Source organism: Pelodiscus sinensis, chromosome 3 (genome assembly GCF_052426305.1).
Source record: "Pelodiscus sinensis isolate ZL-2025 chromosome 3, ASM5242630v1, whole genome shotgun sequence".
NCBI lineage: Eukaryota > Metazoa > Chordata > Testudines > Trionychidae > Pelodiscus > Pelodiscus sinensis.
In genome coordinates, this window is record NC_143054.1 from 168,799,303 (window position 1) to 168,815,657 (window position 16,355).

General features: G+C 39.0%; 1 protein-coding gene across 3 annotated transcripts in view; it reads right to left on the minus strand.

Moving 5' to 3' along the window:
• The window catches only part of PPM1B (protein phosphatase, Mg2+/Mn2+ dependent 1B), an 87,785-nt gene that overhangs the window by 24,232 nt on the left and 47,198 nt on the right, over positions 1 to 16,355 (minus strand). For all 3 annotated transcript variants that reach the window (XM_006125464.5, XM_075925420.2, XM_006125463.4), the window contains 2 exons: positions 14,457 to 15,320; positions 12,026 to 12,143 (listed from right to left, as the gene is read on the minus strand). In XM_006125464.5, the coding sequence (XP_006125526.2) occupies positions 12,026 to 12,143; positions 14,457 to 15,302 (964 nt within the window). In that variant the 5' untranslated portion in view covers positions 15,303 to 15,320. The remainder of the gene's footprint in view (positions 1 to 12,025; positions 12,144 to 14,456; positions 15,321 to 16,355) is intronic.

Consider the following 16,355-nt stretch of genomic DNA (forward strand, 5'->3'; position numbering starts at 1 on the left):
GTAGCTTAAGAACCTACATAAAAGTAATGTTTCACTTATCAAAGTGAATTTGCATGTCCCATGAAAATTTACAGAACTTTTCTATAGTGAGTGGGAAAATATGTCATTTATATGAGCAGCATGAGGGAATGGCAATGGCTAGCATAAGTGCTTTGCTTCAGGAAGTACTTTTCTCAGTAAAAGGTCTAGTATTTTTCTAATTCACATCAGGACAATATTTATTTAAAGCACTTTTATTGAAAGGTGCCTGATATCAAATACAAAAAGGAAAGTAATTTAATTTTGTATAGTTCTTATCTATTATAGTTTAACACACCTTAAGAGAACTCTTTTAAAAAACTTGGAATGTTTTTAACGTGTATATGTTTTTAATGTAAGTAAAAAAATACACCATTCTATTAGACAATTAACTTTATAACATTTCTGCAATTTAAGTGACTATAGAGGCAGAACAAGCAAATATTAACAAAGATTAACAAATGATAATATTTATGTGGTAACTTAATAGGGAACAAAGTCAAACAATTTTTCTTTTAGAAAACAATGCTGTTGGCTTGTTTTGGGAGGGGTTATGTGATCTAGTATTTTATTTGACATTCTAACCGTTCTAACTTCTATTCTAGATATTTGAACAGAATTAGGACACCTTTCCTTTATAATGGTATCTTGAAATTAAATAAAAGCTATATTGCTTTTACTTTTGCTACTGAGTACACTTTTACACAATAGCTTAACTAGCAACATATACTTACTATCCAGTATTCAGTGGCAGTTTTTACCAAGTTCTTTCTTTGAGGGCACAGACAGCATCTTAAAATTTGCAAGCAAAGCTACCATTGTATTGCCCCAGTGGAATACCTTAGTTTTATTAAATGTAATTTCATAAAATGACCAAAATAATTAGAAGGTATGTATTATGTTCTTTTGTGTCCATCTTGTAGCGAATATGTAAGTTAAAAGGGAATAAATTCACCCATCCTAAAAGTTATTTTCCCTCCCTCTCTCCATTATATGTTCCTTAAAATCCTTTTCTTTGAAAAAATCCTAGAAGAAAAACCAAAACAAGCAAACTTACAAAGGCCAATATTCTACTATCCTTTAAATCTTTTTATTTTCATTCCCTGTCTCATTTCCGCCCATTCCCAGATTATTCTCTTTCTGAATATTCCACTATACTCAGTCAATCCTTAAATACTTCCTCTTTCTTCTTAGCTCTTCCCTCCTAACCTCTTCTCAATGAGAAGCAGATGTCATTTTTGCTATCATATATATATATATATAAATAAACAAACAGTAGATCAGTAGGTGACCGAGACCAATTTCTTCTGATATGTGAGCAATGGCAGAAAGATGCAGTGTTGAATTTTGAATATCTGAATTATTTCTCTGCTAGTTCCCTTTTTATTGTCTGATCCTGACCTCATCTTTTGGATAAAAAAATATATCTTGACGCATACTTGGGCTATGTTCTGTCGTTTCTTTTCTGGGAAGTATATGGGAGAATGTCTCTAGGAAGCGGCACAGAATTAACACCACAATGTATGGAAAAGAGCATTACATGTACAATGACAAATTCAAATTAATCACAAATTGCATAAAGATTTTTGACCTAAAGTTTTAAAAAATCTGACTGCTCATGGCAAGTAAATCCTATACTAGTCTTTTTGTGAAATACCACATTACTTAACTAATTAAATTACTTATTGTGCTCCATTCTCCAAGACTTTTCCAGATCGTACATGTTTTCCCCTCACTGACTGCATCATGGAAACACAGAATTTTATTTTCTTGGGTACATTCTGATTACTGGTGGTATGAGGAGAGCATAAAAAAGAATTCCAACCTGCTAGGAAGAGGAGAGAGCTTTCTCTTGTGAGTACAATAAAACTCCAATTGTCCGGCATCCAGTGGTCCTGCACTCCTGATAGTCCGGCACCAACTGGAACCAGGAAGTGCTCCAGCCAGCCAGATCCGCCACCTCGACCTCTGGGGCGAGAAAAGCTGCTCCCGGTGCCCCTGGTCTGCTGGAGACCGTCTCCAGCAGACCAGGGGCACCGGGAGCAAAGCCACAGCAGCGGCGGGTTCCCGCGCTTCTGAGGCTTTGCCAGAGCAAAGCCTCAGAGGTGCGGCACCCCGCTGCCGCTTTGCTCCCGGTGCCCCTGGTCTGCTGGGGGGGCGCAGCTAGTGTGCCCCCCCCCCCCAGCAGACCAGGGTTTTGTTGTGGACCCTGGGGCAGAGCAGCTGGGGCGCTGCCGGTTGGTCCTGTAACGCCGCTCTGTGCACTACTGGACCAACCCGGCAGCACCCCAGCTGCTCTGCCTCAGGCGTCCTGATTCAGCCGCTGCTGGTCAGTTTCAGCAGCGGCTGAATCAGGACGCCTGGGGCAGAGCAGCTGGGGTGCTGCTGGGTTGGTCCAGTAGCGCCGAGGAGCGGTGCTACTGGAGCAACCCAGCAGCACCCCAGCTGCTCTGCCCCAGGTGTCCGCAAGTCAGCCGCTGCTGAAACTGACCAGCTCTGACTACAGGAAGCCCGAGGCAGAGTTGTTCTGCCCCAGGCTTCCTGGAATCAGCCGCTGATCAGTTTCAGCAGCAGCTGACTTGGGGGCGCTTGGGGTTCTTAAGTTGAATCTGTATGTAAGTCAGAACTGGCGGTCAGTTTCAGCAGCGGCTAAATCTGGACACCAGTTCCGACTTACATACAGATTCAACTTAAGAACAAACCTACAGTCCCTATCTTGTACGTAACCCGGGGACTGCCTGTACCTCCATTTTTACTCAGTTTTGTTGCAATGAAGCACAGTAAAAGCTGGCTGAAGACTTGTCAATTATCACTGCTAATATAGAGAATCCTGTCCCAACAGTGGACTGAAGTTTTTCTTCCTTTGTAATTTGAGCAACTTTTCCTTTATAATCCTCCATATTTATTTTATTCAACTGCTCAATCAGATCTCATATCAAAAGGATTGTTAATTAAAAGCACTGGTTAAAGAATGAAGATACCACACTCCAGTTCTTCGTTACAAAAGAAACTACTGCAATCTGCTGGACAACAACCGCCTCTCAAAAAGTAAAGACCTAAGATAATTGAAGGACAGGAATTAAATTATTTTAAAATAAGGTCAGTTACATTTCATTCTGATAGGACAGACAAAACTTTGTTTCCATTCATTGCTCTGAGGACTAATCTAGCAAAGTGTTAAGTACGTAACTAACTTATACATGAGTAGCTGTACAGGCATTAATGGGACAAGTCATGTGCTTAAAGCTAGGCATGTGTTTAAGTAGCTCTGGCCTGCTCTACACTACAGTGAAAGGTCAAATTAAGATACACAACTCCAGCTACATTAATTACAAAGCTGGAGTCGATGTATCTTAAACTGATTTTCTGTGCCGTCCACACAGGGGGAGGCCAATGACAGTAAATGCTCCTGTCAGCTTCCCTTACTGCTTGTGAGGAACAGGAGTACTGGTGTCAACAAGGGGGTATCCTCCGAGTTCAATTTAGTGGGTCTTCACTAAACCTCCTAAATTGAACTGCAGAAGATCAACCGCAGCAGTGTCAATCTTCTGTGTAGTGTAGACACGGTCTTTCTGAATTTAGACCTGAAAGCAATCACTACTAACAGTTACGATGATTACAGGAAGACAAAGTATCTTACTGACCATCACAATAAGGCATATGTACATTAACAATTTAGCAACGCAAAAAAAAATTAAAAATCCACTAAGAAGCAGGAAATCAAACAAAAGAGTAGGTCACCTGACTCTCCTACCAGCAACACAATTCTTTCTTTTACCAATGTGTTAGATTGCAAAATCAACTAAATGACTCACTAATTGCTAGTTCTTGCACTCTATTCTCTGAATGCTTTCCATCCAAAATTGCATGCAACACTATGGTAAGAGCCGTTAGCCCTCTTCTGATGTTTCCTTTGAAAAGTTTCTTATTTACAAAGCTGCTTATTTTAATACTCAACCAATTTTTCCAAACTTAACACCTAACATATTCCTCACTGAAGATTAAATGTGTGTGACAATGTAAAGTTATCTGGACAACAGATGCAATGGAGTTCAACAATTTTCTCAGTTTTCCTATACTCAGCTAACAAACAAACCATCTCAAGTGTCTACTTCAAGCTCCCACCAAATGCCTACTTCTGTCCTATAAATATTTGATGAACAAATTTCATAGAAAAATTATAGGCTGCTAATCTCTTAAACCAGAACTCAGCTACTTTATTAAGGAAACAATAGACATATGTCAAAAGGCTAGAGAGAGAATTTATTGAGGATAGATGAAATATGGTGGAAGAAAAATAGGGAGGGAAAATATTGTGGGTTCTTCTGCTTTGTCTTCTGTTTTCTTTACTTTCTTCTATTCTTGATATAAATGTCTTGAATACTAACTCATTCCTTGCCAAGTGTATGTCACTTAAAGGTCTTATACTTTATCCAACGTACAGAACATTGCATGACAGGGAGAACTCCTGTGGGAAAACCAAAAACAACTGAAATAACAGAACTGACAACTATCTGGGTAACTTACTTCTGCTGAATACCCTGGCTTATCAGTCACTTATATTGTGAGTTATTTCAAAATACAGCCAGTCCCCAAGTTACAAATGCGTCAACTTACGACCGTTCATATTTACGACCAACCTCCTATACGGCCGGAACCCAAGTTATGAACAAAATCCGCACTTAAGAATAGCGCGGCCGTAATGTAAGTGAATGTAATCCAACTTATGAACAGATAGAGTTTCTAGTGTTTGGTACGTAACTCGTTCATAAGTCGGGGAGTAGTAGTAGATCAAAAGGAATAGACCCCTATATTTGACCTTTCTATGAATTAAAGTCATGGGTTTTCCCAACTTAAAATGTTATATTTATGAAATATATAGGTATTATCTTTTAAAATATGATATATATTTCTACCCAAAATTAAATTTGGTGGATTATAAACAAAAAGCAATAATTTATAATAGGAAAACCACAATAATTTATATAATTCATCTAACACAATATTGTGACCAAAATACATTACACATAATTTCCACAATTAACCCAAACTAATTCAAAATCATCTGACCGGCCACCCTTAAACTTTTCAGTAATCTGCAATTACAAAAGTTGCTCTGTTTTTACTGTTCCATGTATTTTACAGCCACTTGATGCAACCTTCCTCCACGGCCATGGTGTGGGATGGGGGAGAGCCAGGGATGGTGTGGCTGGAGGAGTAAGAGCCCGGGGCTGGGCCAGAGGGGGTAGGGCCAGAGCTATTACACCTCGAGCCTGACCCTCCCCGGTGGCAGGTGAGAGAGCTAGGGCTGCCTACCACCGAGGCAGGGGGTGGGGAGGTTTGATGAGTGTAGCGAACAGGGGGCAAAGCACCCTGGTCTACCATTAAACTTAAAAGGGAGCTTCAAATACTAAGTAGCTCGGGGGGGGGAGGGGGGCGGGCGGAGGGAAATCAGGCAACCTATTAAGTTACCTAATTTAGCTCTGATGTTAGCAAAAAACAAAGCATGAACCTAACTTAAAGTACATGAATAGCCTCACCAAAGTCTATGGTGGGACTAATATGCTTAAAAGATATCCACATGCTTAAGTACCTTTCTTAATCAGGGTCTTAAGGCACCAAACATAATTTTTAGAAAGTGATATTATGTTCTTGTATCATTAGCTATTTTACCATGAATGTATTATTAAATAATAAGACACTAATGCACATTAAAAAAGTTGAGTTTAGACTAGGCATGTGAATAGGTAACCAGTAAGAATCACCCTTACTAGGAGACGCTTATTGGGTAATCAGTTAACTAGCCCCTGGGGCCAGGAGGTGCATCCCCACGGGCTAGAGGCCACTCCAGCTGGACTAGAGTGGTCCCCACCGAGGATCTTGCTTAATCGACTAATAGGCTAAACTTAATATTTAACCCATTAACTGATTAAAAGGGATTTTACATCCCTAGTTTAGACTCATTATTTTGACATATAATTCTCTATATAACCTCATGCAACAAGAATATGAAGTTAAGTAGTTTTCTTAGAGAGAATGGTATATTCACAAATAAGGTTAAACTAACTGCATAATTGTAAGCAAGTAAATTCTTAATCATAGTACTTATTGTGTACTTCTATAGAAAGTTTATCAATGTATTTTAAAACAAATCTCAAAACATCCCTATAAAGTAAAAGAACCTCACCTGAAGACATTGCCTCTGAAGCTTCCATTGGCTGCAGTTCCCCACTCCTGGCCAATGAGAGCTATGGGGACAGTGCCTGCCAAGGAAGGTAGTGCCTGGAGCCCTTTATACCCCTCTGCCCCATCCAGGGCTACAGGGGACACACTGGCATCTTCCAGGAACAACATAGGGCAAGGGGAGGGCCTGCCTTAGCCGCAGTGCGCCACCAGACTGGTAATACTAAAGGCCAGATTAAAAGCTCTCATAGGTTGCCCACTAGAAAATGCTGTCCTCCAAAAACACTATGATACTGTATATTCACTAAGTTGTGAACAGCTGGTAGCATGCTTTTCCTTTAGATTTTTCAAGAGTTTTCAAAGAAGAATCACTCTCCTTAAAGTCTGAATTAAAAAAAAAAACTTCAGTTATCTCTAGCCCTATTTACTATTTGTATTTGGATTTTTATTATTCTACAATACAATAAAGTCATATCAATCCAATGATCCCAGCATCCTTGACAATATTATGTAAAAAATATTGAATAAACATGCCCTTAGTTTCCCCAGATCCAAGTAAATAATTCAGCAATAGCATAATAAAAACAAAAACTAAAGCCACATCCACCAGACTCCTACATCACCATAACCATTCCTACCCGACACGCATCTCCAAACAGAAAAGCAGACCCTGAATGCTAACATTACTTGAACTCTTACGGGTCTGGAGAGGACACAAGTTTCACAAGTCCAGAGCTCTAATGGCAAACATCTTGCTGATTGTGCCTTCTCATAGTGAGAGGGCTTCAGCTCAGGCATCTGCAATAAACTGGATAACAGCAGCATACAGTGTACTGGAAGAGGTGGTTTTAAGCAAGTAGGTCCCACCTCAATTGACATCATGAAATCAATCCTGAAATTAACAAGCAGGTGCAGTGCAGACTGTAGAGCACAGCATTGGTAAGCATGTGGAAAAAACCACTGCTTAGGAAAGAACTAGTTGAGAATTTGAAAATGAAAGACAGCCTGAATGAAAGTGATCATGAAATCATAAGAGTTCGTGATTCTAAGGAATGGTCAAAGAGAAGAGCAAAATGAAGACAATGGATTTTAAGGCGGTAAACTTTAGTAAATTTGGAGAGCTAGTAGATAAGATCCCATGGGAAGCAAGAATAAAAGGAAAAACAATTGAAGACTATTCATATCTACATACCTCTAGTTTCCATCCAAGATACATCACACGATCAATTGTTTACAATCAGGTCCTAAAATATAACCTGATTTGCTCCAATCCCAGAGACAGAGACAAGAGGAAGACCAACGACTTATTGATGAGGAAGAAACAACAGAAAACATGGAAATGGCAGAGGTGCTTAATGTCTTCTTTATTTCAGTTTTCACCAAGAAGGTTGGTAGGTTGGCAGTGACCAGATGAATGCTAGCGGTAATAGGATAGGTTAAGACGTTAAAATAAGGGGAAAAATGTTAAAATTACTTAGAAAAATTAGATGTCTTCAAGTCAACAGGACCGGAGGAAATGCATCCTAGAAATACTCAAGGAGCTAAATGAGGAGATATCTGAGTCACTAGTCATCATCTTTGAGAAGACATGGAAGACGCAAGAGATTCCAGAAGATTGGAAAAGGGCAAATATAGGGCCCTTGTATAAAAAAGGAAATAAAGACAACCCAGGAAAACAGACCAGTCAACCTAAGGTCCGTGCCAGGAAAGATAATGCAGCAAATAATTAAGACATTCATCTGCAAACATCAGGAAGATAATAAGGTGAATGGTAATAGTCAGCATGGGTTTGTAAAGGACAAATCACATCAAACCAATCTGAAAGCTTTCTCTGAAAGTATAACAAGCCTTGTGGATAAGGGGGAACAATAGACATGGTATACCTAGACTTTAGTAAAGCATTTTTATCATCTTGCATGACCTTCTCATTAACAAACTAGAGAAATACAACCAAGATGGGGCTAGGTGGGTGCATAACTGGTTGGATAACCATAATCAGAGAGTAGTTATTAATGGCTCACGGTCATGCTGGAAGGGCATAACAAGTAGGATTCCACAGGGGCCAGTTTTGGGACCAGTTCTGTTCAATATATTCATCAATGATTTATACAATGGAAAAGAGAGCACACTCAAAGTTTGCAAGCTGGGAGGGGCAGCAAGTGCTCTGGAGGATAGGATTATAATTCAAAATTATTTGGACAAAATAGAGAAATGGTCTGAGGCAATTGGGGTGAAGTTTAATAAAGAGAAATGCAAAGTACTCCACTTAGGAAGGAACAATCAGTTCCACACATATAGAATGAAAATATCTTGGAAGCAGTACTGCAAAAATGGATCTAGGGGACACAGTAGACTGCAAACTAAATGAGTCAATAGTGCGACACCGTTAAAAAAAAATAGGCAAACATTATTCTGGGATGCATTAACAGGAGTGCTGTGAGGAAAACATGAGAAGTAATTTTTCCGCTCTACTCTGCTGAATAGGCCTCAGCTGGAGTATTGTGTCCAGTTCTGACCACCACATTTCAAGAAAGATGTAGAGAAACTGGAGAGGGTCCAGAGAAGAGCAACAAAAATGATTAAATATGTTGAAAACATGACCAATGAGGGAAGACAGAAAGAAATGGGTTTGTTTAATTTGGAAAACAGAAAACTGAGAGGGGACATGATATGAGCTTTCAAATACCTAAGAGGCTATCACAAGGAGGGGGGACAAAAACTGTTCTCCTTAACCTCTGATGGTAGGACAGGAAGTAATGGGCTTAAATTGCAGCAAGGCAGATTTAGGTTGGAAATTAGGAAAAACTTCCTGTCGAGGTGGTGAAGCACCGGAATAAATTGCCTATGGAGGTTGTGGAATCTCCATAATTAGAGATACTTAAACAGGTTAAACAAACATTTATCAGGAATGGTTCTTGGTCCTGCCGTGAAGGCAGGGGACTGGACTTGAAGACCTCTCAAGGTCCCTTTCAGTTCTAGTAGTCTATGATTCTACAATTAACAAGCAGGCCACTGAATTCTGCATTAGCTGCATTTTCCAAATTGATATAAGTAGTAGTCTCTCGGTGCAATCTTGAAGTGACAAAGGTCGGCTAAGAGTTGGAAAGTCTGCACATAAAAGAACCTGCAACACCTTCTGAACCATGCGGCTGCTATCTGATCAGCCAGCAGCAGCCACAACTTTAGACCCCAGATAGTGAAAATGGTCAACAAACAAGAAGAGGCACACTTAAAGAAAGACCAAAACAACCCAGCATCATTTCTCCCAGTTGCTTTCCCCCAATCGCTCTCACCTCAGACTGAGCCTCAGACAGATAGCTCTGATCTTTACCCTACAAAATGGCTTTATACAGTTCCATCATCAACGTACTGAAGACACTCATTCCACGCTTCTCACTAAACCTCCAGATGATCATGAAGATATTAAGCAAGAGGAGTGACCAGGGAAACCATTGGAAACCCAAATGAGTACCTTTAGTAAACAGCAATTGCACACCACTACCTTCCGAGCACTCAGCAAAGAAAAACTGAAGTCACAGAGCAGATGACATATTTGATATCATCATGGACATCTCACCAGCAGGAATGTCTGTGTCATAACCAGGTCAGCAACAAGACAGACAAGGAGAGCCAAATATATGAAAAGCCAGTAAATACTTTAAGAGTTGTTTTGCAACAGCCTTTTTACATAATCTTAACCAAAAATACAAGTTCAATAAAGAAGCAATAGTTGGTAAGACATCATCCAGCAATGGATTTATGGAATTAAGAGCACTATGAAGGAGAAGAAAAAAACCTGAACCAGCAAGCCACTTTTACACATATGCTGTCACTTTCAGATATCTGCATTTACTGAGAGGAAGGAACTTTACTCAAGTTTCTGGAATGGAACAAATTAACAAAGACATTGATTGATTAAGTTCTGCATACAGCTATCCATACACAATATTCACATTTGGTGCACATTTAAACCCTTTAGAAAAACAATGTACTTTCACAGATAGCGGTTTTCAATCACTCAATCATAAATTCTCTTTCGCTTCCCTTTTCAAATTCAAGTCTTAGCAAATGTAGGGGTCAATTGCGGAAGAACTCTGTACGTGCTAGTTTAGGGGCGGTAAGGCCTACATTCTTCCCCTCCCTTTTCCCTACATCTCACGAGCCAGAAGCAAGTCTTTGGGAACATACTCCACTTAAGATAAGTATTGTTGCCAGTATAGCAGGAACAAGTATGAGATATGGGTAAAGGGCAAGAATGCATAAACAATTCTGTTTACCCTAACGTACTGATCACGTAAACAGGGCCAAAGAACAAGTAGATCCAGAATAGAACCAGATCGATAACTAACAGGTAAGCCCTACATCAGCACGTATTGAGTAACCCCTGGAAATTTCCAAACTGCAAAACAAGGCAGGGAAACTGTATTTAAGGCTGCCTCAGAGCCTAGCAAATTGAACCTCACTGATGGGCTTTGGGTACTGGCGCCTCGGAAGCTGAGACAACCTCCCACTTCGTCCGCAGCCTACCCGGGGTCCCAGGCTTGCAGGAAGGGACGTAAGATATGCCGCTTCTTTGTTATATTCTTCTTCCAGTTATGGGGCACAGCTGTTAGCTGTCAGGAAATAAACTACTTGTGTTTAACAGATACCTGTGTGGCGTATTTTGTACCTTGAGAGCATAGTGTTGGACCTGAGACTTACTCTGGCGGGCTACAGCAAAGCATGCATTTTTCATTAAGGACGACTTATATGCTTTCAATTTTTAAAATAAAAAATGGTTTGAACAATTTTTAGTTAATGAAATCCTTATTTCACATTAACTCAAGAACAACAGATTTCCTCTGAACCTTAACAAAAAACACAAAAGCCACACGAGTTCAAATGAAACATTAGAAATAATAGTTCAAAAGAGCCTTCTCTTCCACAGAGTAAACTGTTAGCCTATTACAATATATGCAATGACAAAATGTTTAGAATCCATATTTATTTTTTTACACAATTTCAAATATATGCCAAAATTTATGAAACACAGAAAAGCAATTTGAGAGCCAAACTGAGTATTTGCTACAATAATAATTTAAGATACCCAACTATCAATATAGCCACAATACCAATATAGCCACAATACAAGTGGCTGACATGAAGCACATGTTCCCTAAAAACAGATTACTTAGGTTATTACACTGGCATCATAGCTTCCAAAACAATGGTATTTCTATCATTAGAAGAAAAAGACAGCAAGATTCATTGTGATAAAATAATGTTGAAAATTGAAGAAAAACGTTTGAGACACACAAAATATAAAAAAGAAAGGTGGGAGATAATAGACATTACTTCCTAAATACAATCTTTACCATAGGCTTGATTAGCATAAACTGTTTAAATATAATGGGCTAAATTCAAGGTATGATATAAGCAAGTTCATCTCCACCAATTTCAATAAAGTTTACCTAGATTAGATGAAGTTGTGCTTAAATCAAGTGCTAATCCTAACCTTTTTCTGATCATAGGTACAGGTTAAAATTTTTATCACATTTTAACAGGTCATGGTCAATCTTAAGGTGAAGCCTGTGGCTCACTTCAATCAACTAAGCAGAGGTAAAAAGTGTTAACTCCTGAACAGATAAAGAAAGAGGTATTGGTTAGATCAGAATTAGCTAGAACCAAACATTTAATGTTTTTCCTAACTTACAGAAATCCATGGAGTTTTACCTACTATCTAGCCGGTCTGAATTTAACCCAGCATCATTTAAAATTGAAAACCATTAGGTTTTTAAGCTTATGAAGATAGCAATATATTTAATACGCAAAGTGGTTTTCCTACCTTCAACCCGTGATTCCAAGTGCTTATCCAGATCGGCATCCTTTTTCACTGCCTCATCTGAGACCTTAGGGGCATTTGAAAAACAAACTAGTACAATACTCATGTTATCACGACTTCCCTATATAGTGGAGAGAAGAAAAAAAAAAAAACATTAGAGGGATCTTCTTTGTTTTAAACTTCTTGTCTACCTCACTATTAATTGCACTAGGTTGTTCAAAGACAGATACCATAATGAACCATTGTTAACACAATTAAGTGCACATTTGTAACATGTTAATTAACTAGCTGCTATATATTTTATGTTGAAAAGATGTTAGTGTCTTGGTATTTTATAGATTACCTTACAATTAGTAATAAATGGCACTATTAAGCATATCTTTACTTGTTTAAAAGCTAACACCAAAACGATTACAAGTTATAATGAAGAAATTGCTTAACTGTTACCAAAATACACACACATACATATATATTATATGCGTGTATGTATACACACAGGGCTTGACAAATGGCAGCGAAAGCCGCTTGCCAGCCCCGCACTGCGCATGTGCAAGAGCCGCATTGTGCACGTGCGCACCGCCAGTAAACGGGGTCCCCGGCTGAAATCTACTCACCATGGGCGAGTAGATTCTATAGTTTGTCGAGCCCTGTATATATATATGTGTGTGGTGTGTGTGGTGTGTGTGTGTGTGTGTGTGTGTGTGTATTATATATATAAATAAATAAATAAAATTGTAAAAAAAAACCTCAGGTGAGCCATTGCAGCTCATTCCAAATATATTTATTTATTTGAATCTGTTTGTGCCACTGCTTAGATTGCATTTCTCTTTGATGCTATGAAGTTCCAAAAACGAATAAAATCACTCATATGGCCAAGAACCAACATAACCTTTTTCTACCCACCTCCCCAGGTCAGCCACTAATACGTAGTTAATATGAAACTCACAATTTACTTACAAATTATTGAAAACTACCAAATTTGAATATTAATTTCATCTCCTACTTGATAATTTGTACACATTTCCATCTGATTTTATAGTTCAACACATAACATGCAAACACATCAATGCTACTTTCTTTTAGTATCTCTTTTATACTAGGGATGTTAAATATCAATTAACTAATCAAATAGTTGATGTGATTTCCTTTGACTATTCGATAAAGGACTAGCATGAGTTCCACCTCTGAAATATCAATGACTGAAACATCCTGTGGACCCCAGGGCTAGCAGGCAGTCCCCCACTGACCCTGGACTCCATGCAGGTGCTTCCGCTTTGAAATGTACAAGAACCCCAGCTTCCACTTATCCTTCTATTTTTGCTTATTGGATAGTCGACTAGTCGATAAGTCGCTTACATTCCTATCTTGTACTTCATTTTTGCAAAACTATAATCCCAGCCCTAATTTACTACTGTACAACCATTCTCAGAATGTATTTTAATTCCCCCACAAAACTGATCTATCAAAAGTCCGATCTTTCCTCTCTTTGCATATCGTGTTTGTACAGGCTGAACCTCTCTAGTCCGGCACCCTTGGGACCTGACCAGTGCCAAATTAGAGCATATGCTGAACCACAGGAAGTCAATATTGTCTTGCAGCATTACCAACTCCATTGCTTACTGGGATCTTAGAAGACATTTTGGGGTAAATTAAACTAAGCAACAGCACAGAACACAGAGCTAGGACTAGTGGCAGTAAACAAACTTTGTGGGATCACAGGAAACATGGCCACAACCATGATAAATGGACACCTGGCTAACTAAAATCATGCCAGACCAGAACATGCCAACTAGAGAGGTTCAATCTGTATAATCTTAACTGAAATTCTTGATGCAGTAGTGTAAGGACTGAAAGAAGAATAGGTATCCTAGCTGCTTCTATATAGCAGATAGCATGAAGATTTGGAAGAGTGTTTTTTAAAATTATCCATTCTCAAACTGTGAACATGGAGAGAACATTTTAGCAAGCACCGGTTGCTGCCAAGCCAAACAAATGAGATAACTCAGTATTACTAGTCATTATATATTTTTTTGTTCAGATATAAACCAGTGTTCAGTTCCTAGAGCACATCACCACACCCACTCTCTTGCAGGAGCACAAACAGGACTCTGGAGTAGGAGGGTAACATAGTACAAAGTTTTTAAAGTTTCCTTCTACACCAAGCCCCATGGGATTCTCATCTTTTGCACACAATAAAAGATAGTCGTCAGGAGTAAAAAATTCCCTCCTCTTCCAGAGCTGCAGAAAATTGAGCTAAAACCTCAAATTCACTCCAATCTTGCAAGTAGTATGAACTTATTCACATTCCCTGGGTCACAAGAAGGAAATACAACTAGAGGGAACTGAAATCATTCCTTATAATTGGTATCATATTAATCTAACAATTAAAGATCAATAATTATATAACAACATTTATGGAAAAAGAGTTACATACCTTATGTAAACAAGTATCCACCACCCAATTGCACACTTTTTCCAAGTCATCTGATACTTCAAGCCTAGATTTAACAAATTCACAGAGCTCTTCATTGCTCATTACATCCCAGATTCCATCACAAGCTAAAATGATAAATTCATCCTCTTCTGCTCTTAAGATTTCATAAACCTCAGGCTCTGGGGAAACAAGCTGCTCTGTAGGGCCTTTGCCATCAACACATTTGTAGTCATAGTCACCCAGAGCTCGGGAAACTGCCAATGAACCATTAACACGCTGAATCATTACACTACCTCCTGCATTCTGGATTCGCTCCTTCTCCCTTGGGTTGCAAGGTTTGTGATCCTGTGTTGAAAAACACACTTGTCCATTTCTATAGAGAACAGCACGTGAATCACCACAGTTGATAAAGTACATATGCTCACGTGAAATCATAACTCCCACTGCTGTTGAGCCACTCCTGTCCATTCCATTTCTGAGGTCTGAAAAATTGCGCATATATTCATCAATTTTCAAAAAGCCAGTTCTGATTCCACTCTTGACATTTTCCACTGAAGGCTCAAGAGTTGATCCAGGCTTTTCTGATGCCCTAAAATCATCATTGTTGGTGATGTGTTCTAATAAATGTGTTGAACAGTAATTTGCCACACGAGATCCTGCATGACCATCATAGACAGCAAAAAAAGACCAGTCCTCTAGGCCATGAGGAATACCTACAACAGCTGTATGAGCATCTTCCATTTCCACTCTCCATCCTTGCATACTGCTGAGACCATAACGCAAGCCATTCCCTGCACCATGAGCATTATGTTTATCAGTTTTTGGTTTATCCAAGAATGCTCCCATGTTTATTTGATAATGAATCTGGAAAACAAAAGAAAAATCTTAGTATATACTAATAAGTTAACCTATTATCCCACAAAAAAAATTGTACAGCAAGCTGTCAAAACAATTCACGTCATATCTTATGGTTTTTCTTACAGTACATTCAGTGAATTACAGTATAACGAAGTGTGTTCAAAGTATGTATTTTTATTCAAGTAAGCAACAGTATTTTTAAACCCGATTCTGTCAAATTAGACATTTTTGGTAGCTTATGTGGCCCTGTTCCTAATGGAAGCAGAGAAAAGCAGGCTTATCCTTGTCTTAGGGACATTTCACGCTAATGCAAATTCTTCACAAAGAAGGAGTATCTTGGGGGTCTCTGTAGCACCAGTTGCTCCTCCCCAGTCCAAGTCCCTCAATTCCATAAAAGTCACCTATTATTTTTTTTCCATAGCTCCCCAGAAGCTGTCCACTTCAGAGGAGTACTGAATACTACCAGGGAAGTAAAGTAACATTGGCAGGGAGAGGCCATCCTACCCACAGAACATTGAGTTTGGGGGCAGCTTTTCCAAGAACAGTGTAAGGACATATTCTTCTCACTCACCCATCAGCAAGGTGGTGAGGGTTATTTCCACAACAGAGTCCTCAGACGAGTCCCTTAAATAAAAATCAGGCCTCCTATGCAGTGTTTCCTCTAATTTTTTCCATCCATGTGCAGAATTAATTTTGTTATGTGCACCATATTTCGGTAACATGGGGATGTTAACCACCAGTAGAAACCAAAAACCTAGATATATTTTCTCTCTCTCTCTATAATCAGGGGTCGACAAATTATGGAAAAACCTTCTCACCAGACAAAAAAGGGACTCTCCACCCTCCCCCACAAAAAGTGCTTTTTTAATGGCATTAATTCCTAATAAGAATAAGAACAGTAATTACTAATAAGTTATTAATAAATATCACTCAAGCTATTAATAAATCTCTTATAAACCTCTAAGTTCTCTCTCTGTTGCCATGTCTCCTCCCCTTGTTCCATCAGCTCCCCTGGTGCCTGCTGTCCCCCAACCCCTCACT